General features: G+C 44.5%; 1 protein-coding gene across 4 annotated transcripts in view; it reads left to right on the forward strand.

Moving 5' to 3' along the window:
• The window catches only part of ASH1L (ASH1 like histone lysine methyltransferase), a 41533-nt gene extending 21382 nt beyond the window's left edge, over positions 1-20151 (forward strand). For 2 of the 4 annotated variants that reach the window (XM_031611415.2, XM_031611416.2), the window contains exons 6-28: positions 709-894; positions 3377-3471; positions 6003-6076; positions 7083-7128; positions 7308-7416; positions 7509-7715; positions 8692-8838; positions 9464-9572; positions 9760-9921; positions 10092-10186; positions 10392-10549; positions 11406-11564; positions 12027-12081; positions 12170-12302; positions 12772-13020; positions 13421-13507; positions 13719-13809; positions 14785-14923; positions 15485-15657; positions 16069-16235; positions 16627-16667; positions 17056-17357; positions 18110-18910. In XM_031611415.2, coding sequence (XP_031467275.2) covers positions 709-894; positions 3377-3471; positions 6003-6076; positions 7083-7128; positions 7308-7416; positions 7509-7715; positions 8692-8838; positions 9464-9572; positions 9760-9921; positions 10092-10186; positions 10392-10549; positions 11406-11564; positions 12027-12081; positions 12170-12302; positions 12772-13020; positions 13421-13507; positions 13719-13809; positions 14785-14923; positions 15485-15657; positions 16069-16235; positions 16627-16667; positions 17056-17357; positions 18110-18201 — 3076 coding nt within the window. In that variant the 3' untranslated portion in view covers positions 18202-18910. Of the gene's footprint in view, positions 1-708; positions 895-3376; positions 3472-6002; positions 6077-7082; positions 7129-7307; positions 7417-7508; positions 7716-8691; positions 8839-9463; positions 9573-9759; positions 9922-10091; positions 10187-10391; positions 10550-11405; positions 11565-12026; positions 12082-12169; positions 12303-12771; positions 13021-13420; positions 13508-13718; positions 13810-14784; positions 14924-15484; positions 15658-16068; positions 16236-16626; positions 16668-17055; positions 17358-18109; positions 18911-19012 lie in introns of those variants that run through there. The other 2 variants (XM_031611417.2, XM_031611418.2) reach the window with 2 other exon arrangements.
• The last annotated feature ends 3826 nt before the right edge of the window (positions 20152-23977 follow it).

Raw genomic sequence — 23977 nt, forward strand, 5'->3', positions numbered from 1 at the left:
GTGAGAGCTGCAGCACCGTGGGAATCTTAAGCGTGTGACTTATATGCTTGAGAAACAACTACAAGCAACACTGAATGTCAGGCGAGATCAACTGATATGCAGCAAAAGAGTAAAATCAAAACAGTGAGTAGGAGGTATGGTATGCACCTGTCTGAAGGGTGCAGTCACTGGTAAAGAAACACCAGAAATCTCTACAACAAAGAGATCAAACTCTTCCAGAGCTCTTCCTCCCTGAGTTTTCTGAGTAGTTCTAAAAAATAACAAATCGTTTGTGTTTCACAACCAAATGCTGAAGTGTAGGCATTTAGCTTTGCAGAATGTTGCTGGAGCTGCGTGCTCCAAGAATGCATTGCATGACTCCTGGAAGCTAAGTGAAGGTTGGCCACCTGCTATTTTTAGAGTACAAAAGCAAATAGTACAAACCACCTTCTGAATTACTTCACTGAGGCTCCAAGGGCTAAACATTAGGAGTAATGATATTACTGTGAAAAGATCCTCTGTTTCTTATGGTTATGCTTAACCACTGCTTGCTCGTGGTCATTGAATTGCATTGTTAAATAGCAGAGACATCTAGTAATTCTGTAACCTGGAGGGTTTTGTGCTGCTGACCATAAAAAGGAGTAATGAAATATGGTAAGGAAATGTTTATGGTTAGAAATATAAATCTAGTAAGATCATCTTTACTTTTTTTTCTTTTTTTTTTTTTAGTTTTTCTGAGACACCACCTGAACCACCCAGTCCTCAAGATGCCCTTGGGAAACCACCTGAACCTGAGAACACCCAACAGCAGCAGCCTTTGCCTTCTCTTCCCCAGCGTGAGAAGAAAGCCCCCCGGCCCCCAAAGAAGAAGTACCAGAAGGCAGGGCTCTACTCTGACGTGTACAAAACAGCAGAGTAAGTAATAGCAGTGAAAAGTTGCTGTCTGATATTCTGTTTCCACTGTCTCCTCTCAACTAAAGCCAGTAAGAGCTGGCTAGTAAATAGCTGAACCAAAACCATCAACTTAATGAAAGCCTGTGAAAAATAATATGCGTGCTAATTATCAGAATCTGATTCAGTGAAGATTTAAAATATAACCCTTGTCAGAAGGCAGCCTCCAGCAGTCTGAAAGTGTCTCTGAGGATCAACCTTGAAGAATGTAAGACATTGGTTTGACAGTAACAATCATGGCAGTAAAAGTGCTGGCAGAGCCTGAGCGTTCAGACACTGAGTGCAGTGTCAGCATGCCCATTTGTTTTCTGTTTTTATGGACTGAATGATGATGAGTGGCTATCTTTTTTAGGAAAGAATTCTAGGTGTATGCCCTGCTCATTGCCCTGTCAGGTGTGTTTGTCTCTCCTGCTTTCTCTGAGCTGTTGGGAGCAGCAGTGCAGTATCTCAGTGGTGTGCACTGGGAGGTGGACATCTCCCATTTCTGATAAGGAGCCCATTTCTGTTTGTAATTAGGTGACATTCCTGCAGCTGTTTGAAGCACTGTGTTGAAAGTCAAGAATATCTACTTCTGTTATGGTCTGACACATTAAAAAGAGAGAAATCATTTTCCCCCTGACTTACCTTGGTCTACAGATTTTATTACAGCACAGTGACTGCAGCTCAAACTTCGTAATTTCTTGCAGATGAGAATAAAATAAGATAAAAATGAAAAGAGTGACTTCAGAAGTCAGCTTCAGCTTTACCTCTATTTCCAAATGTGCTTTTGTGACCATGTCTGCAGGTACACTTTAACATCCACATCAATTACCCAGAGTCCTCAGCCTCCCACTGCAGGAATTGCACCTTTTGCTGAGAAGTTTCATGTGTGGTTGCACAGAGCTGCAGGTTTAAGAACAAAGGAAGATTGTGCTCTGCAGTCATTATCTGTTTACCCAGCAGTGGTTTTGCTAGAGGAGTACAAAGTCTACTTTGCCAAAGAAGTGAAATAATCAATTAGCAATTAAAAACGAATATTGTATACATTTAGGGAACTATCTGGCAACTTAGAGTTCTGGTGATTTTCTTTACATGGAACATATAGGTGTAAAAGGGGCTCTTTTGGTTGGCATTTAGTCACACCTTGTTCTTCCTTTTCTCTTTGTCTCTGGTTTCAGGGTTTGCTTGCCTCTTGGCAACAGAGGTTCACTCTTTCCCTTTTCACAACGCTTTTCCATTTCCTCTTGATAAGAACTTGTTTTCCAGGTCTTGTAAGCAGTTACCACAAAGTCACTTTCCTTGCAAGCCTCAGTGATTCAGTGCAGCACAACTTGGAAGGGCAGAAGCGTGGGTTCCTTTTTTTATCCTCTCTAGATGAACATTTTTTCCTTGTGGGTGAAGGAGCTGCATGTTTGCCAAAGCAAATGGAGTGAATGTCTGCCATCAGTAAATGGGGTCGTAATGTTAAAACCAGTGACCTTTCTTGTGTGAGGAAATGGTGCTGTTTTCTGGTTAGGACAGCTTGGCAGAACTTGGAAGTGACTCTATTTATGTAAAGCTCCAGCACTGTGCTGGTGATTCGTTCTGGGACATGAAACACCTGACTGGAAATAGGTGATCTGTGTTTAAACCCTTGCTCTGTGGCCTGGAGCACATTTCTTAACCTTTCCATCTGCAAATACAGTCCCTTTGTACCTTAACAAATGAAGGTGTTCATTTTGGGATGCATTTTACCTAGATATTCCCATTTCATTTTTATAATAAACTTTCCCATTATTGTGTGTCTGCCCGTGTGTGTGCATGTGGTTCAGTGCAAGTATTTCTTCAGTCACCAGGGCCTTAGCTATTAAAAGCAGAGCTCTTTCACAGAGAGTATATGCAGCATCTAGTTCAGCAGAGCCTCATTTCAGCAGATCCCCTCAGCTTCCTTATCACTGCCTAAAATGTAGTTGCCTTATTATCACTGTGGAATAAACCAGAATGTTTGCAGAGGTGCTGAGCTGTGTCGCTGGACATCACCCTGACCGTACAGCCACTCTTAGTCCATACCCCTGTTTGTTCCTTCTGTACAAGGGCTCTCTTAACTCTGATCTCTGTTCTTCGTTGATGGACACCCTACTAAAGGAATAGACCCAGAATATTTGTTAGGAAAGTGGGCAGTATAAATGTACAACACCTCAAAGAGCTAAACAGACAACACGGGAATTTATTCTTGTAATCTGAGTCACTTTTAACCTATCACACACCAGGAGTTTAATACTGTTGGTGTCCCATTAGGTGTTGCCTGATGTTATGGGGAAAAATCAAATGGATACAAGAAGCCTCTTTGGCAGGCAACCTGGAAATGACTTCTTTTGGCCGTTCCTTTTATCATTCTGCTGCCTGATGTTCTAGGTATTTGCCTACTTGAAACAGATAATATATTTTTTGTGTGTGACAGAAATGTTTCTCCTTCTGTTACCCACAGTCCGAAGAGCCGACTCATCCAGCTGAAGAAGGAGAAGCTGGAATACACTCCTGGAGAGCACGAGCACGGATTGTTTCCAGCCCCTATTCATGTCGGTGGGTACTTCCCATGTTTTAATTGTTGGGAAACAAACATCACTCTCGGGTGACACTGAGTTACTCTGTTTGGACTTTTTGCCTCTCTCCCTTTTTATTTTATCACATCGTTAAGGTAAAGATATCTTTCAGCATATTAACTTCATCAGAGGTCACTCTCATCCTTCTGCGTTTTTCAGCATAAGAGTTTGACTGCAGAGCTTTCTTTTGTGCTGTTTGTCCTTTGTTCTCATGTTTTACTTTCCAAGATCAGCTTAGCTTTAAGTGTGCTTTAAGTGCTGTAGTGCTTCAGCATGAAAGCAGTATGACAGTCTCCTTCTCAAACTAATATTGCAGTAGGACAGCCAGAGATGATTATCATAGAATCATAGAATGGCCTGGGTTGAAAAGGACCACAATGATCATCTGGTTTCAATTCCCCTGCTGTGTGCAGGGTCACCAGCCACCAGATCAGGCTGCCCAGAGCCACATCCAGCCTGGCCTTGAATGCCTGCAGGGATGGGGCATCTACAACCTCCTTGGGCAACCTGTTCCTGTGCCTCACCACCCTATAGGTGAAAAACCCCCTCCTAATATCCAACCTAATCACAGAATCACAGAATTGTAGGGGTTGGAAGGGACTTCCAGAGATCATTGACTCCAACCCCCCTGCCAAAGCAGGTTCCCTACGCCAGGTAAATCTGGTGTAAACCTCCCCTGTCTCAGTTTCAAACCATTCCCCCTTGTCCTATCACCATCTACCTTCATAAACAGTCCAATTAGTCCAATTTCTTAAATCTCAAATGCTAAGCAAGCTGTAATAAATCCCCCCTTGTGTCATGCACTTAGTGATGTCTGTCTTTAAATAAGAAGAAAAAATGAGGAAGAATGAAAAACATAAATATAAATGAACAGTGTGTGAATCAGTAAAGCCTTTCAGAAACAGGTTCCAGAGCTGAAGGTGTTAATTGGGATCTTCAAGAACATGACCTTTCTCAGTTCTTTCTTGAATTAGGTCATATAACTCTGTTGCAGGACTGAACCATCTGTCAGGATGCTCAGGTTTGGTTTGCAGCAATCCTGCTCTCTTTTCACAGGGCCGTGACCTCAAGTTTGTTTGTGCTAGCAGACACAAACAAGCTTCTGCCATAAAGATAAGCCTGCTTTAATTGCTCTGTGTTGGGCAGCTGGAGAGTAGCTCACTACAGAGCAGAGTTACAGGTTTAGGGCTGTGCCAGTTAGCTGTGCTGGTGGCTGCTTGAGGAGGGCTGGAAGGACATAACACACACTGCAGGCATTCTGCCAGGGCACTTGAAAGAACCTTTTGTTTCGCTCGGTGAGGTCATAGAAGTGAAAGCAAATTCCCAGCAGATTTAGCTCTTTCCTGGAACCTGCTATGGATGAATAAAGCTTTGAAAATAAGTAATTTAGGAGTGCATTGTAGGGAAAACATCACCATTTCTATTTTCCAGTGGGGAGGGCATTCCAATGGGGAGGGGTGTGAATTGACAGGAAGCCACGGATTACTGAGGAAGGATTTAGAAAACCTGGGAATATCAGAGAAGGAACTGTCACCTCATCTCCAATCGTTCCTCTCACTACTGCTCTGTGACAGCAATGCTCCAACTAAATGATAAGAGAACGTTTTAATCTTAGCTAGAAGTAACCCAGCACTTTGTGTCAAGCCTCAGGCCTTACATAAATGAAGCATTTAACAAGTCAGTTTCCTTCTTTTGCAAAGAGATTGGGGTGACAGCGAGTTTTAAAATAAATCCAGGTTTACAGTGACAGCAGTAACTCCTGTCTAAAAAGAGTTCCAGTCATTGCTGAAAATACAGATCCTCTTCTGAAGCAGTCAGGAATGTCCTTGTCAAGTCTGAATTCGTTCATTTGGTGAAGGCTGTACGAACAGGCTTGGAAACTGTTTCCAAAACTGATTTGGTTTCTCTGAGCACAATATTGTGATTTACCACCTCATGTGAATCATGCATACAGAATTCTTGCATGCATATTTGGTCTCTGTGCTAAATCATCTTGCTTGTGTACACAGATTTGTGGGGAAGGCGTTTCCTTTGATGGGGATTTCTGCTTGCTGGTAACTGCTGTGCAGCACAACACAGAGCTGTTGGGTTCTGTCAGTTGTTTTCTGTCCTGTAACTCACATTCAGGGTCTCCTGGATGAGCATCTGAAGGGTTCCCAGCACAGCTCTTAAGAGCTTAATTGTAATTGATAGAGGTTAAGGACACCCTTAATGATCAGTGAGCAGAATGCAGCTCCTTTATACACCTAACTCAGCAAGCCTACCTGCTTTCTGCAACACTTCAGACCTCACTGAAAGCAGAGCAGAATGCAAAGGATCACAAGATGGTGGGCTCCTTCCTGTGCTTGTCACTGATACATAAAACCTTCTCGGAAGAGTCTGCTGTTCTGCTGCCTTGCAGACACTGAGAGGCCCTATCAGAATGTTGGCTGTGTGCCTGGGAGCAATCCTGGTGCCCCTGGGGGATCTGTGCATATGAGTGTGTACAACTTATAAACCTTTTTGTTTCAGGAAAGTATCTCAGACAAAAGAGAATTGACTTCCAGCTGCCTTACGACATCCTCTGGCAGTGGAAACACAATCAGGTACAAGATAAAAAGTTACTGCTTGCCAAGATTATGGTTGGAAAGAACATAGCAGGATTTCTGCATGAAAGCCATGTTTATATATTCTGTGTATTGCTGAATATTCTTATTGCTGCCACTGGGTGACGAAGAAAGGATTTATTTACGTCTTTCATGTGAATAGTTTCCATTATTCCATCTCTTGCAAAACAGCAACCCTATAGGTTTCTGCCAGAGAAGTCACTAATTGTGCTGCAGGCTTTTATTTTGGTAGCATGCCTGCTTTCTGCACTGATCTTGTTTTAGACATGCCTCGGGAGAATTCAGATGTACTGCCAACAGCAGGGAGAAATTTCGGGCCTTATTTTTCTTGGAGGGCTCCCAGCAGAGTGGAATTTATTTTTCACTTTGCAAGCTGAAATTTTCATACTGAGGAAAGAAGAGAAAGTGTTGAACGGTCGCATTCTTTTTCAAGTGTTTTTAAATATGGGCAAACCTAAAAATAGGTTTTGGGGTTGTTTTTTTTGTTGTTTTTTTTTTCCCCCCCCCCCCGAGAAGTTTTCACCGAATGATTTAACACAGCACTGAGTGCTGGGAGGTGCAGCTGTCCCCAGCCATGCTGCAGGGCAGTGCTCTGAGACATGGAACATCAGTGAGCAAAGCACATCCCCAGATGGCTGCTGCTGCTTCAGTCCCTTTTAAAACACCACATTGTGGTCTTAAAGTCCTGAGAGCTGTTGACATTTCAGCTGCGGACACTTTCTGGCCCTGTATTGAAAACGAGGTGCATCTGCCCCTCTTATCAATATTACACAGATAATAAATGCAGTCTATTTCTTTGCCATTTCCCATAGCTACCTAAAGTATTGACAGACAGAGCAGCCTTGTTTGTCCAAAATGTGTTAGTTTGTACATACAGCAGTGATTACAAAACCTTTACATACAGACAGAGCATCACATCCCCGATTCTGTTGAATATCAGATGCAGTTATACAATGTCTTATTTTTCTCTCTTTTTCTTTTCTAGCTGTATAAAAAGCCAGATGTCCCACTTTACAAAAAAATCCGCTCCAGTAAGTAAAATCTTATTGTTACTAAAATGTGCAACTGGAATTCTGTCCTGCTCTCCATCCTAGCAGAGAAACTTCCTCCTTCTGTTCTCACTATGTGTAATTGTACTGAAAGCTGTAAATGGTTATTGTATTTACCTGGAAGGAATCTCCATCTTCTTGTTTCTTCCCTGCCCCTCCAGATGTCTACGTGGATGTCAAACCTCTTTCTGGCTACGAAGCCACTACCTGCAACTGCAAGAAACCAGATGATGAGAATGGCAAGGGCTGCATGGAGGATTGCCTTAACAGGTCAGGAGTGAGCTGACACACCGTGCTGTGTATTGGTTCATGTAAAAAGTACACTGTTTACCTTCCTTACACTTCCTCATTTTCAATTTTAGGATGATCTTTGCTGAGTGTTCACCAAACACCTGCCCTTGTGGTGAGCAGTGTTGTAACCAACGGATCCAGAGGCATGAATGGGTGCAGTGCTTGGAGAGGTTCCGGGCTGAGGAGAAGGGTTGGGGTATCCGCACCAAAGAGCCCCTGAAAGCAGGACAGTTCATCATCGAATACCTGGGAGAAGTTGTTAGTGAACAAGAATTCAGGTAGAAAAATCTATTTGCTGCTTGTGTGGAAAGCTCAGTAGATGACTTTAGCATCCATTGTCCTTGTTGGGAAATCCTTTGACAGAAACAAATGGGAGAATACAGGAGAGAAAATGCTTTCTGGCACCAGAAGGAAGGCTTAGCATTCAGCTTTTCTGCTCAACCATCTTTTTCACAGTCAGATAGGGAGGAGTGGTTGTTCTATGGAATGCAGCATCTGCCCCATCTGCTCTGCCAGTGTCAGTGCTGTGAATGTGAATCTGATACGAGTGCTGTGCAGAATCTGAACTGTGCAGAACAGAATCACGGGGTCAGAACAGGTCAGGAAGAGAAAGCAGATATTGCAGAGAGGTGTGAAGGCAAAAGAGCAAGGGGGAGCATTAATAACTAATTACAGAAAGAAATCACAGTCTCATTAACTACATAACATCGCAAGATAATTTACATTGGAGACATCCTTGCTGCTCAGAGAGCTCCATCAAATGCAAACAAGATCTTCTCATGCAGAGATAACTGTTGGCACAGCTGAATCTTTGCCCACTGTTGCTCTCTTGCTCAGCTGTAATGCATGGATGTTGTGTCCCACTGCAGGCAGGGGAAGGGGGGAGCTGATTGTTGTACATATGCATACTTATACAAACCAAGGAACGTATGCTTGCATTTTCTCTTCCATACACAGGTTATCAACATGAAATGCATACACATAACCTGCAGAACCCAAAAGGGAGTATTCCAAAAGAGCAAATTTCTAAATTCTAATCCAAGCTCGTGTCAGTGGCCTTGACTTATAAGAATAGGTGTTAGAATGGTTCTCCTCCATCTCTAGGTGTGCAATTCTGTAACGTATAGAAATCACAACTGCTTTTCCTTCAAAACCCTCTCCGAATTCTTGAATATGCTGTCACTGTGTTCCTCCCTGTTTGCTTTGCAGCAGGAAGGAGGGGATCACAAATAACTTTCCTGTGTTGATTCGTAGGAACCGGATGATTGAACAGTACCATAACCACAGTGATCATTACTGCCTGAATTTGGACAGTGGAATGGTGATAGATAGTTACCGTATGGGCAATGAGGCTCGTTTTATCAACCACAGCTGTAATCCAAACTGTGAGATGCAGAAATGGTAAGGAAAATATTGTTCTATTTACTGGGAGACCGGGATGCTGGTGGCTAAGATAGAGATAACCAGGGAATCTGGTGTAAAAATAGGGGAATTTGGTCCAACAGTGCAAAAAATATGTATTGTCATACTCACGTTGCAGAAGAGAAATAGCTGTAGCACAGCAAGGAAGCTTTTGGTTCTCAGGTACTTGTGCTAGTTGAAAGCAATAGTAATTGAGTTTAAAATATTAAAATCCAACACACACACACATGAAAAAGAGAGAACTGGAGAGACAATAAATTTCAAAGCATGTTGTGAAATGAGATACAGTGTTCAGTGAAAGCTGAAAGTGGTGAGGGCCCGAATCCTGGCAGCTGATAAGAGATGCTGCACAGCAGCTGATGCAGTCTTTAAGTTCCCTGTTTGAAGCACAGCTTCCTGCTCTGGTAGCACAGCTTTCCTTTGGTTTTGGCTTTCCAAGTTTGCTGTCAAAGAGAGCAATGAGAACAAAATAAACGAAGAACAAACGAACTCCTGAGCATGGCAATAGCACTGTTTCCTCTCTCCAGCACTTCCACTGTGTGGACAAAGGCAAATTTATTTTTGATTATTAGGAATATTTAATTATACGTATTTTTTTCTGCAGGTCTGTTAATGGTGTTTACCGGATTGGATTGTATGCACTTAAAGATATGCCTGCTGGTACTGAACTGACATACGACTACAACTTCCACTCATTTAATGTTGAAAAGCAGGTAAGGAGCACAATGCAAAACCTTGAGAAAGCTCTCAGTGCCAGCAGAGTGAAGGCTGACTAACAAAACCTCGTGTTGCATTTGACAGAACAGGTTCTTTATAATATTGAGAGAGGATCTGAGTGCTTTATTTAAAACAATCACTCTTTTTTTTTTTTTTTTTTTTCCCCCGTTTGTTTTTCCAAAGCAACTCTGCAAGTGTGGGTTTGAGAAATGCAGAGGGATAATTGGGGGGAAAAGTCAGCGAGTGAATGGACTTCCAAACAAAAGCAACCAACCTGTGAGCAGCCACAGGAGGACTGGGAGGTCGAAGGAGAAGAGGAAGTCCAAGCACAAACTGAAAAAAAGAGTAAGTAGTAAAGGCAGCGTCTTTCTTGGGTAATAGATGACAAGAAATCAGTTTGCAGCATCATAACAAAAAGAGAAATACTGCATTTTCTACCCCAAGGAACTGCTTTTCCTGGTTTGTGCAGTTCTTGGCACAGTTTTTCCTGTCTATCAGAGTGATTTGTTTTCCAGAGGGGCCACATGCCAGAGGAGCCCAGCGAAAGCGTGAACACACCCACCAGGCTGACACCACAGCTCCAGATGAAGCCCATGTCTAACAGAGAAAGGTGAGGAGAGGTTTCAGTGGTGTTGTTTTTTTTCCTCAGGAACTGAGGGTTGTGCAAATGTTGAACAGGTATTTTCTATAGGATGGGGCTCTGGGAAGTCTTGAGCAAGAAGTTGGGGTGGGATTCCTCACTACAGACATGAGAGCTTTACCTCTGCATGAAGATGATTCTTGATTTTTTTTTTTTTTTTTTTTAACTTATGTAGGAATTTTGTGTTAAAACACCACGTGTTTCTGGTACGAAACTGGGAAAAGATTCGACAAAAGCAAGAGGAAGTGAAGCAAGTCAGTGACAACATCCATACGGCGTCATTATACAGTCGCTGGAATGGAATCTGTCGCGATGATGGCAACATCAAATCTGGTAAGGCCAGAACAAAGTCCTCAGGTTGCTGCTCTTCTCCTCTGAGAACCCAAAAAGAAGAGAGTTTTTAACTGCTGCACAGAATTCCTTCTGCTCTGTAAGCTGAGGAGTGAGTATTTGCAGTGAATTTAATGACAGACTGCATTTGCTCCAGCAACATCAAATACTTTGGTAACCACCTGCACCATGATGGCACTGGATGGCACTAGAAAGGCAAACAAGAAATCTGGAATATCCTTAGGATGAAATTAGGCAGACTCTACCAGCCAGCCCACAGGTTCATTTTCCAAAGCAACATATTATTGTTTGTGATAAACCTTCAGTTCTGGTAGGAAGGACTTCAGGCAAGACAGAAAAATAAGGATGGTGAGAACAGAAGGGTTCACTGTGCTCTTTCTGGAGAAGATCTCTATTGAACAGTATGCAAGGAAAAGAGGATCTGGATGGCAGAAGATAAATGAGCAATCCCTTATTTAAACGTGATGTAAATATTAGGAATGTGTGGTTTTGCTGGCCCAGATGCTGAGCTTAAAGACAAATAGAACAGACACAGCCGATTACTTACGCATCTTTTAGTCAGTTCTCATGCAGAAGATGATGTTTCGAGGCAATGTTTTGTCATGGCACAATGACTGCAAGTAGCATGGAAGGTCCAGCTCTATTATCTTCTATTTCTTTTTTCCTGGAAGAGTTTGTTTTAATACATAAAAGCTGATTGTGTCACCATTCTTTATGCTCTCCTGACCAGTGCTCCCTGTCCTAGGTCTGGGTAACGACTTGCTACATTGGAAAAGAACACTGTAGTTTGGTCTTTAGTGGAATTCTTTAGCTGTAATTCCTTTCTGCCCTCTTTCAGATGTTTTCATGACCCAGTTCTCAGCCCTTCAGACTGCCCGCTCGGTCCGGACGCGGCGTTTGGCTGCAGCTGAAGAGAACATCGAAGTGGCTCGTGCTGCCCGCCTGGCACAGATCTTCAAGGAGATTTGTGACAGCATCATAGCCTACAAAGGTGAAGGTAACACCCCTGAAAGGTCTCCATGGAGACTTCTTCAGCCTCTGAAGCAATGGGTTCTCTCTATACAAAATATTAGAAATATATTAAAAAAAAAGCTTCTGTCAAGATTTTAAATAACCTTTTCCTTTTTTTTTTTTTTTCTTTTCCTCCAATATTCCTTTCCTACCAGTATTATCCTCCACCATATTCTCCACCACCACAATCTGCAGATAATGCTTTTAAATGTTTTTTTTTCTTCAGTATTTCAGCAAAATGGTGCCATTTAAACTGCAAGGAGCCCATCCTGCATTTCAATACACACAGTCTGAGCAGAGCAGCCAACTTCTTGGCACCAACTTGATTTCAGTTCCCTGATAGTGGAAGGGCCTTTTGATTTTATTAAACCTAAGTTGAATGTTGTTAGTTACTTTCCATGTTTCACCCCTTTAATTCTTGCTAATAAACTGTTTGTTCCCATTGCAGATTCCTCCAGGCAGGCTCTTGCAGCTCCCCTCCTGAACCTGCCCCCAAAGAAGAAGTAAGTACTGCTCAGATTCCATAATGGCTTTGCATACATTTGAGATGCTGATGAAAATGACATTCTGCACACACCATTTTCATTTTAGAAATGCAGACTATTATGAAAAGATCTCTGACCCACTGGACCTTGCCACCATTGAGAAACAGATCCTGACTGGCTATTACAAAACTGTGGAAGCTTTTGATGGGGACATGCTGAAGGTCTTTCGGAATGCAGAGGTGAGGCTCCCTCTGATCCTCAGGCTCTTGCACACAGTGAGGATATATCCTAACTGAATGTTTTTCCTGACTTACAGTAATAAGAGATAAAAAGATACTGTATAGAAAGAGAACTTCTGATAATCCTTTTCTGATGATCAGTTTGATAACAGACTGTGTGCTTCAGGTTACTCTGAGTGCTTTTTGTTGCTGTAGGTTGGACAAATAGAAGGCAAAAAAATGTGCATCAGTAGTTAACCAAAAGAAACTGCAGTGCTTCTGGGCAGAGCTGAATTGTTCCTTAGTGCCATACATGAGATGAGTGGTCTTGCTGCTCAGGCCAAGCCCACGGTTGTGTTATCACATCAGTGGATGCGTCTTTAAGAGTGCATTCAAACAAACAGGAGGAGTGCACTGAAAAAATGGAACCCGAGAGGGAAAAGCAGGCACAATCCAAAGGTTTTAACTCTTTCTTTTGTTCTTGATTCAGAAATATTATGGCAGGAAGTCTCCAACTGGTCGTGATGTGTGCAGGCTGCGGAAGGCGTATTATAATGCCCGCCATGAGGCCTCTGCCCAGATTGATGAGATAGTGGGAGAGACAGCAAGCGAGGCTGACAGCAGTGAGACTTCTGTCTGTGAGAAGGAGAACGGGCACGAGAAGGATGAAGATGTCATCCGCTGCATCTGTGGCCTTTACAAAGATGAAGGACTCATGATCCAGTGTGAAAAGTGCATGGTGAGGCCGGGGAACGCAAAACCGAGCCCCTTTTCTGTTCACCACAACCAGTGGAACTCTGGTACCTGCAGCTGATTGCCTAAATTACCTCCTCAGAGCTTCATTTCCTCTCCAGAAGGATTGAGAGGTTCTGTTTTCAGAAAGGGGGGGGGCGTCACTTTTTGAAACTGCCACAAACTCCTGGCCTACACAACCAGGATCTGAGCAGTTACAAGCTTCTGCACCAACAGCTGCATAGAGATGGTGTCTGTGTCTCCCACCACATGAAATAGCTTGGAGGAAGTCTTTAGTTGCCTTTGGGAAGCTTGTTTTCATGCCTTCCTTAATATTTCTGAGAAAGTACAATTTGTAAACGAGATGTATCACAGGAATTTCTAATTGGGATGCTCTGCTTTCCTAGGTCTGGCAGCACTGTGACTGTATGGGTGTGAATTCTGATGTGGAGCACTACCTGTGTGAGCAGTGTGAGCCTCGATCCGTGAACAGGGTAAAAAACAGCAATAAATTCATCACTACAGCTACAAACTGAAGCAGTTATTTGATGTATATGCATTAACACTGCCACGGCCTGTGTGGGATTCTTTATAGTGTGGTTTTCTTGACATGTTGTCAGTTCTTCCCTATCCACATCTGTGTGTTTCCAAATGGGAATCACTGCCTGTGGTGCCACTGAACATTTCTTTTCTTCTCTCCTCCAGGAGGTTCCCATGATTCCCCGGCCCCATTACACCCAGCCTGGCTGTGTGTATTACATCTGCTTGTTGCGGGACGAGCTGCTGCTGCGCCAAGGTGTGTGTGGTTCCTCCAATGGCTGCCATGATTTCCATCAGATAAGGGTGCACAGATCTCTGGCGTCGCCTCCTTTCAAACGTTCATCTCTGTAGAATTAGAAAGCTGCATTCTTTCCTCCTATGGGAGTGACACGTAGTGAGGAACCTGAGTTCAGGCGAACAGCCTTGTGTTTGGCTCTCTGCCAGTAACATTTCTAAGCAAACGATGATCACCTTTCCTCCTTTCATTGCTTCTACGTTGGTTTTGCATCACCCTTTGCAATCATTGACTCATTGAATGGCCTGGGTTGAAAAGAACCACAGTGCCCATCAGTTCCAACCCCCTGCTGTGTGCAGGGTCACCAACCACCAGCCCAGGCTGCCCAGAGAACCCATGGGGTGCCATTAGGATCCATGGGGTGCCATTAGGGTCCATGGGGTACCATTAGGATCCATAGAATCATAGAATGGCCTGGGTTGAAAAGGACCACAATGATCATCTGGTTTCAACCCCCTGCTGTGTGCAGGGTCACCAACCAGCAGCCCAGGCTGCCCAGAGCCACATCCAGCCTGGCCTTGAATGCCTGCAGGGATGGGGCATCCACAGCCTCCTTGGGCAACCTGTTCCAGTGCTTCACCACCCTCTGGGTGAAAAACTTCCTCCTCATATCCAACCTAAACCTCCCCTGTCTCAGTTTCAAACCATTTCCCCTTGTCCTGTCACCATGCACCCTCACAAACAGCCATTCCCCCTCCTGTTTATATGCTCCCTTTAGCTACTGAAGACCACAATGAGGTCTCCCCAAAGCCTTCTCTTCTCCCAGCTAAACGAGCCCAGTTCCCTTAATCTTTCCTCATAGGAGAGGTGCTCCAGCCCTCTGAATTAGTTAGCTCTCAATTAGCTAGCACTGTCACATTAGTTTGAATGAAGCCATTTACTTTGCTGGACTGATGAGAAGTTCTTTACAGGTGTGTATTTTGTGCCCATTGCCAGGTGATTGTGTTTACCTGATGAGAGACAGTCGCAGAACTCCAGATGGACACCCGGTCCGACAGTCCTACAGGCTGCTGTCCCACATCAACAGGGAGAAACTCGATATTTTCCGCATTGAAAAACTCTGGAAAAATGAGAAGTACGTTGAAGGCACCTTTTGAACGTGAGGCATTCCCACCTGTCAGGACACAGCAGTTTTGTGGAGGTCTTAGCTTAAAAACTGCAGGACTGAGCAGGGTTAACTTGCCAAGGCTTGATGATTTTCCTGCTTGTTTCTGCATGTACTTCACTACTGTGAAGTCAAAGCACGTCCAGTTGGAGGTGTGAACAGGGGATAAGAGAGACAACTTGCTGTGTTCCCCTCACTGTTGGAATAGGCTGAGAATATGCAGTGACAGCTGAATTGGCTCTGCTAACGAGCACTGGCTTGCTAAGCCATTGTAACATGATTAAATGCTTATGCCCTATCGATAGCAGCACAGCAAATCTGCTGTGTTCATAAAGATCACGGTGGGAGCACTTCCCCTTAGCAAAGGGGATAAAGTTATATTCATCTGAGCTCTCCATTCATCGTAGGATAGATGATAGAAAAATAAGAGGAGGGCATGAAATAAAGTTGTATCACGGGCTTATAGAAATAGTCTTTTTTTTTTTGTTTCTTTTGTTTCTCTCTTTCTCTTACCTACACATCTCCGAGCAGAGAGGAACGGTTTGCATTTGGTCATCATTATTTCCGTCCACATGAAACACATCATTCCCCTTCTCGAAAGTTTTATCACAATGAGCTGTTCCGGGTGCCATTGTATGAAATTATCCCCTTAGAGGCTGTGGTGGGAACGTGCTGTGTTCTTGACCTGTACACCTACTGCAAAGGTAAGGAAACTTAGGCTTAGAAATTACATTTGGGTTGTGTGTTTAAAATAGTTCTCGCTGCTAAAAGGCAGCAGGCAGCTTCCAGGTGCTGTCTGTAGCACTGGGGCTGTGATTTCTGCTGTGCAAGGAGTGAGGAGGCAGCAGCAGGGCGTTGCTGTGGTGGGTAAAGGTGGGAAAGTGAGAGCAGTGAAAGCCATTTTTTGTAAATTGGGGGAAATATTTGATGTGCATGTACAGATTTTCTGAAGTGGAAATGTGTGCAGTGTTAAAGTGAAGCAAGGGGACAAACAGTGCCCTGCCATTGCACTCGCAGCCCCCAGCCCTGCTTCCCTGGCACTGCGTGTGGTTTTCGTGCCTTCACTTAAACCAGCTTCATATTTTTCTCTTACATTCTTTCTTTTGGAACTGCAGGGAGGCCGAAAGGTGTGAAGGAGCAGGATGTGTACATCTGTGATTATCGCCTGGATAAATCAGCTCATCTCTTCTACAAGATCCACCGCAATCGCTACCCTGTCTGCACCAAGCCCTACGCCTTCGACCACTTCCCCAAGAGACTCACTCCCAAGAGAGACTTCTCTGTAAGTATTCTCACAGCTTCTTTACTTGTGTACGTGTTTTTGAGAGGCCCCTGGCTCTGTTTGTGCACGGAGCAAACCTTCAGAAACTGACACATAAGCGTACACAGACTGGATGGAAATTTGGCTAGAAACAAAGCACAGAAAGAGAAAATGACTCTATGCGGAGAATATGCAACTTGAAACTGAGCAGATGTTGAGTGAATGGCGATGGGGAGGTCTGAAGTTTGTGGTTTCTGACAGAAATTGAGATGGTAATTCCTTGTGAGTCGTTCTCGACTGGGGAAAATCTTAAAGCTCACTTTTCAGCTGCAGTTCTGCAGTTCTGAAGTGATGTTGTTTGTGTCAAAACCACAGTGTTCAGTATTAACCATAATCCCTGTTCTTGTTCCAGCCCCATTATGTACCAGACAACTACAAGAGGAATGGAGGCAGGTGAGTCCTACGAGGCTGCTGGCAGGAGATGGGTGATCCTGTTTGTCGGGTGCCCCGTGTTCTTCAAACCCTTCTCCTGAGTGCAGTGGAAGTAGTAAATGGAGATTATGTCAGAACTAACAGGAAGGGAAAAGGGAATGAAGGAGAAGGGAGAGCACAGAACAGCAGCCTTGGTGTTGTTCCTGGGTGCTGAAGGAGGAGCACAGGAGCCATTTTGCACGTTATCAGAGCTGAGTGTGGGAGATGGCAGAGGCAGCACAGCAGTGCCAGCCTGCATGCCTTGCTGCCAGAAGGGGGATCTGATCTCAACACGTGGTTCTCTGAAAGCAAGCAGAGCTGCTCTGTTCCATTGGAGCCTGAAACGATTTAAATGCTTCTTTTCTTCCAGGTCATCCTGGAAATCAGATCGTGCGAAGCAACAGATCAAAGACTTGAACCAGGAGGAAGAGTCTCTTCCGCTCATGGAGGATGTGTTAGGAAACCAGGAGCAAGCTGGGAGTGAGGCTCCAAGCCTGGAGGAGCCAGAGAAAGAGGCAGTTCCTAATGAGACCTCTGAAACAGAGAAAAAAGCAGAAGAAGGCACTGCTGACACACGGCAGCCGTGCAGTCCGGAGGAGAGGCGGCACATCCAGAGAGAGAGACTCAATCAAATCCTCCTCAACCTCTTAGAGAAAATCCCAGGGAAAAACGGTGAGATCTTAAGCTGTAGTTACACAACGGCCTTTCTTACAGGTTTGGTGGTTTGTTCTTCTTCAGCTCACTGCAGGCTGCATTGATAAAAAAAGAAAAAAGCCTTTGCCTGAATATTGCAGACAGACACGATTCATATAAGCGGTTTTCTTTGCAGTGATGTTTTCTTTTGCAAAAGGAGCACTTTTCAGTACCTAAATGAAATTAATAGACAGCTTTGTGTGATATTTTAAGCAACCATTGGGACTTTCTGAAGTCGTTCCCTCCGTCACTCCTCGTTTACAGCAGAGAAGCGTAACAGACACAAAGAAAGAGACTTTGGAAAGCGATTTTTGACTTCTAGCGTGGGTTCTTTTGGTGGGATTTTTTGGGGTTTTCCACTTCTAAGCTGTGGAATGATGGTGTGGTGGTTGCTGTGGTTAAGCAGATCCCTGTTTTTAATTGCAGCGTCATTAGGAGCTGTGACAGTGGAGATGCAGCAGCCTGTGTGTTGCTGCAGGTTGTCCTTACATGTCCAGTGTTGCCCATAGAGCTTGTGCTCTGCTTGCTGCTGTATGCCATCCACAGACTGGTTTGGCATGCTGCAGCACTCTTGGTGTGATCTAGAGAGGGCACAGATAAACCTCAAACAAACCAGAGGACTCTTTACTGTCACTATGAGTGAAGCCCTCCTTGAAAGAGCTACGGAAGGGAAACGGTCAAAGTGTTTTTGGTGTCACCATCTTCACCCTTGGCCTGTGGTTCTGTTGCAGCTATTGATGTCACGTATTTGCTGGAGGAAGGATCAGGAAGAAAACTGAGGAGACGCACTCTGAGCATCCCGGATAGCAGCTTCAGAAAGTGATGTCACACGAGGAAGCCGTGGTCTGGAGGCTGCTACAAGGTCTGCTGAGGACTTGAGGGCAGGAGCCCAACTTCCTGTGCACCAGCCAAGGAAAAGAGGGCAGCAGCAAACTGACAAACTGACAAACAGTTTAGCACTTAGATGTCTGGGTTGGCAGGTCGCCCTGCCCTGCTCTGCAGTGCTCTTATGGTGTGTGTGTTGTTGGGCGTGCCTTGTATTGATGTTAGGTACTGAGAAAAACCTCGTGGTTCTTTGTCCAGGATGGTCAAATTTAATTTATTTTTTGCTTGATATTCCCACTCAGCGGAAGGAAAAAAAAAAAAAAAAAGAAAGAAAGAAAAAAGGATGGGGAGGTTAAGAAGGCTGAGGAGTGACACTGAGATACCCCCCCATGTCACCAATTAACCCGTGATTGTATGAGATACTGCTGGCACCGCCGCTGCCCCTATGGTGAACAAAACCCAGATGGGAGGGGGGGGGAAGGCCCTTAAGTGGCTTAAAGGCTGCCCTAAAGTCGTGGCCTTTGATTTGCACAAATTTCAAGAAGTGAGAAACGTCCCTGAGTGTGCAAAGGGTGCACACGTGTACCTTTGGTCCCCAAAATCCCTGTTGGTGTAAGGCAGGAGGCGTTTGGTTGAGGCACTCGGCAGTGAGGAGGAGGAGGAGGAGGAGGAGGAGGAAGGGGGGGGGAGGAAAAGGGATGGGCAGAAAGGGGTTGGGGGGGGAGGGTTGGAGGGAGGGGGGAGGGGGGGGTGGGGGTGGGAGATGGGCTGTGATTTCTTTTCTTTTTCACTTTTTTTTTTTCCTGCAGAGAGATTTTATAAAGCGGAGTCAGACCCTGACAACACCATTTGCTGTTGGTTCTTTTGCTAAGCCGTGGTTCTCGTGTGTCTCGTGCGTCGTGCGGATTTAAAACCTGTTAAAAGGAAAAACAAAAATCAAAAAAAAAAACAAAAAAAAACCCAAAAAAAAACCCAAAACCAACAACAAAAAAAGGAAAACTTTCACTACATGAACCGTCAAAGCAGTATTCAGAGCGAGTATTTGTCGTGAACTGTAGGATATTTCAACTGCTAACACTATTCTTGTGTTCTGGTTGTACAGCTTCAAACGTCCGTCTCTTAATTTAGTTAGGGGCAGTGTGTCCACACCACCCCCCTCCCCCCTCCCCAAAATCACCACCCTCACCCCGATGTGTTCAACCCAAGAGGAGCAGCCACAGCACTGAGCCCTCCTGCATGGAGCACCGATGGGGCAGGCAAGGATTTGTGGTCCAGGGAGGGGGCGGTGGGCAAGAGCTGCCCCTCAAGATGGCTTTGCTTTGTGTCTTTCAGACGTACACATGCATATACAGTCCTGTTTTAGGTGTTCTTCTAAGAAAACCCAGTTTTTAATGTGCCAAGTTGTATATATCTGCTGCGTGGATGTAAAGCAATACGGTAGTTACATGTTCCTTTTTGAACGGACCAAGCTTGTCCTAATGTACATTCTTGTTATTATGATAATTATTTTACTCTTAGTGGGACACGACTCATTCCATTAACTTTTATGTGTTGGTTTAAAAGAGAAAACAGAGAAAGGAAAAAAAAAAACAAACAAAAAAAAAAAAGGATGGAAGGAATTAAAAAAAAAGGAGGGGGGAAAAAAGGAGGGAAAGAAAAAAAAGAGGAGGGGAAAAAAAAGGAAGGAAAAAGGAGGGGGAAAAAAAAGGAGGGGAAAAAAGGAGGAAAAAAGGAGGAAAAATAATGAAAGAAAAAAAAGGAAAAAAAAGGAGGGAAAAAAGGAGGAAAAATAATGAAAGAAAAAAAAGGAAAAAAAAGGAGGAAAAAAAAAGGAAAAAAAAAGGAGGAAAAAAAAAGAAAGGAAAAAAAAAAGGAGGAAAAAAAAAGAAAGGAAAAAAAAGGAGGAAAAAAAAAGAAAGGAAAAAAAAGGAGGAAAAAAAAAAGGAGGAAAAAAAAAAGGAGGAAAAAAAAAAAGAAAGGAAAAAAAAGGAGGAAAAAAAAAAGAAAGGAAAAAAAAAGAAAGGAAAAAAAAAAGAAAGGAAAAAAAAAAACCCTTTGAGAAAAAAAAAAAATATTTTATTAAAAAAAGAAAAAAAAAAAAGAAATAAGAAAATAGTTTGGAATATTTTCTTACTGTAGAGAAGCACTGTACAGTCCCAGGAACCCTGAGTATAAAATACTCGTGTGTGTCGTAGGAAAATCGCATGTCCAGCCCTCGAGTTGTCTCATAATTTAGTTTCAAACAGAAATCATTGTCTCCAATGGTGTTAAACACTAAAAAAGAAAAAAAAAAAAAAAAGGAAAAAAAAAAAAGTTTTTAATGAATAAAAGTGCGTACAGAAGCGAGGCATTAGCTCTGTCATTTTATCTTTCTTTTGTTGAAAGACTAAAAACAAAACGTTTTTTAGACAATCAAAATGTTAGGTAAGTGCAAAGAATTGTTTTTTCTTACTGGTGTAGAAATTAATGACCTTTTTTTATTTTTTCTGTTATTTTATAATAACGAGGAGGCCGCCGTGTCACCAGGATTTGCTGTTCTGAGACCAGGAAGCACTACATTATTGCAAATAGATATGAACTCTTTAGTCTGCATGGGTGTAGGCTGTGTGATTGCTGAAAATAAATGCTGCTAATATATTTCCTTTTTACAAAGCATATCTAAATAGATTCATTGTTTTGATGTTAATCTTTGTAAATTATGTATTACCAATTTTAACATTGGATGTAATTGCATAAAAAAAAAAAAAAAAAAAAAAAAGGAGGGGAAAAAAAAAAAAAAAAAAAAGCCTGCATCTCGATCCTGAGAGAGTCTAGTATTAAATGGAAAAATCTTTTCCTATCGATGGCTTTGTGGGGTGTTCTTTGTTTTGGAGGGGGGGGGTGGGGGGTTTCCCCACCTTTTTACCTGCAGTTCCTTCCCCCCCCATGGCGCCATGCCCCGTTGTAACGATGCTGGATGTGTCTTTTTCAGATCTGCATTGAGAGGGCAGCGATCACTGCTGGCTGTGCTCAGCCCCAGGCAGAGGGACAGCGTTGGTAGGCAGCTTGTGGCAGGTTGGTACGCATCCGTGTTGCAGGTTGGTGTCAGGAATGGGGAGCTGGGAAGTCAGCCTGCCACTGTCACTGCAACCCCAGGCAAACCTACAGGGTTTTGGGAGAGGAGTGACTGGAAAGCTGTTTGATGGAAAGGGAGATTGGTGTGCTGATGGACAGTGGGCTGAGTGTGAGCCAGCAGTGTGCCTGGCTGGCCAAGAAGGCATCCTGGCTTGGGTCAGGAATGGTGAGCAGGAGCTGGGAAGTCATCCTGCCACTGTATTCAGCGTTTGTGAAGCCTCACCTCCAGTTCTCATCTCCAGTCTCACCTCCAGTTCCAGTTGAGGAACAGCTGCCCAGAGAGGTTGTGGATGCCCCATCCCTGGAGGTGTTCAAGGCCAGGTTGGATGGGGCCCTGGGCAGTTTGGTCTAGCATTAGGTGGGATGGTTGGTGGCCCTGCGTGTGGCAGGGGGTTGGAGATTCATCATCCTTGAGGTCCCTTCCAACCCTGGCAATTCTGTGATTCTGTGCCCAGGTTTGGGCAACTCAGTGCATTGAAGTGATGCAGCAGGTCCAGAGAAGGGCTGCAAGGCTGGGGAAGGGCTTGGAGAATATGGGCTATGAGGAGAGACTGAAGGAACTGGGGCTGTTTGGTCTGGGGAAGAGGAGGCTGAGGGGAGACCTCACTGCTCTCTGCCAATATCTGAAAGTGCTCACAGCACAGCAGGGCTGGGCTCTTCTCACTGGTGACAGGATGAGGGGAAACGGCCTCGAGTTGCACCAGGGGAGGTTTAGGTTGGGTATCAGGAAGAATTTCTTTACAGAAAGGGTTGTTAAGCACTGGAATGGGCTGCACAGGGAGGTGGTTGGCTCAGCATCCCTGGATGTGTTTCACAAGCATTTGGATGTGGTGCTCAGGGCCGTGATTGAGCAGAGGGCTGTTAATTGGGGTAGGATGATCAGCTCGTTGTTGGACTCGATGATCTTTAAGGTCTTTTCCAACCTGGGTGATTCTATGATTCTGTTCTGCATGGAGCTGTGGCGGGTTGGTACACATTTGGATGGTGATAGGACAAGGGGGAATGGTCTTAAACTGAGACAGGGGAGGTTTAGGTTGGATATTAGGAGGAAGTTTTTCACCCAGAGGGTGGTGATGCACTGGAACAGGTTGCCCAAGGAGGTTGTGGATGCCCCATCCCTGCAGGCATTCAAGCCAGGCTGGATGTGGCTCTGGGCAGCCTGGGCTGCTGGTTGGTGACCCTGTACACAGCAGGGGGTTGAAACCAGATGATCACTCTGGTCCTTTTCAACCCAGGCCATTCTATGATTCTATGGATCCTAATGGCACCCCATGGATCCTAATGGCACCCCATGGGTTCTCTGAGCAGCCTGGGCTGGTGGTTGGTGACCCTGCACACAGCAGGGGGTTGGAACTGATGGGCATTGTGGTCCTCTTCAACCCAGGCCAATCTATGATTCCGTGGGTCTCTATGAGTCTCGATGGGTCTCTGTGTGTCCCTATGGGGGATCTATGGGTCTCTGTGGGAATCTGTGTGTCCCTATGTGTCTCTTGGTGATCCTGCACACAGCAGGGGGTTGGAACTGATGATTATTGTGGTCCTTTTCAACCCAGGCCATTCTGTGATTCTATGATTGCTGTGGCAGGTTGGTACGTGGATCATTTCCACCTCCATAAGCATTGCCTGCTTCCAGAACGCAGAGCCCAGGCACTGCTGTCAGCCCCACACATGCATCTCAGTCAGCACAGTGTCAGAGCAGTGGTGTCACACATACAGTCTGAACCCAAAGCAATATCCCCCCCCCATTACCTAAAAAATCATCTGGAAAGATGAAGAGGTGTTGGGAGCATCAGCAGGACAAGGGAAAATGGATGGAATTGAGGGAGGGCAGATTTCAGTTGGACGTGAGGGGGAAGTTGTTTGCTGTGAGAGTGGAGAGGTGCTGGAACAGCTGCCCAGAGAGGCTGTGGATGCCCCGTCCATCCCTGGAGGTGTTGAAGGCCAGGTTGGATGGGGCCCTGGGCAGCCTGGGCTGCTGTGAAATGTGGAGGTTGGTGGCTTTGCGTGCAGTGTGGGGTTGGAGCTTCATCATCCTCGAGTTCCCTCCCAACCCAAACCATTCTGTGATTCTGTGATGTGCTGCTTGGCCACATGGAGCACAGAACGCAGCAACAGAGAGATGGGGATTGGGAGCACTGCATCCTTTTTTGGGGCCCTTGGAGGCATCTCCAGCCCTGCACTCCCTGACGCTGCTGACACCAATGGGTCCTCACAGATCTTCCTTTAGGGGCTTCCTATGGTTCAAAAGTAATTTCTGGGGATAAATTGGTTTTTTGGGGGGAATTAAATAGCATGTTGAGGATTCGTTCTGATGTAAATCAGTTTTTCTTTCCATTTCCTGGCCCCTGTGGCATTGTTAAAATGCCATGCTTGTCCCATGCCCTTGCATTGTCTCTTTTAAACCACAGGTACCATGCCATAGATTTAGTGCTTTAAAAACAGTAATGGAAAAAGTACCTGGATTAATCTCCTGCTGCTTTGACCTCATTTCAAAGTCCAGAGGCAGTCGTGGCATTCAATCAAACCTACTTAGGGCAATCCAGATAACATTCCAATTAAGATGTAGCATCCCTCGTCTAAGAGCAAAAATTCCGGAGAGATAAATGAAAATGAGAACAGAGTAAAAACAGATCAGCTTTATCCTCAAAGCAGGACACTGC

Source organism: Phasianus colchicus, chromosome 30 (assembly GCF_987193195.1).
Source record: "Phasianus colchicus chromosome 30, bPhaCol1.hap1.1, whole genome shotgun sequence".
In the NCBI taxonomy this organism is placed as follows: Eukaryota; Metazoa; Chordata; class Aves; order Galliformes; family Phasianidae; genus Phasianus; species Phasianus colchicus.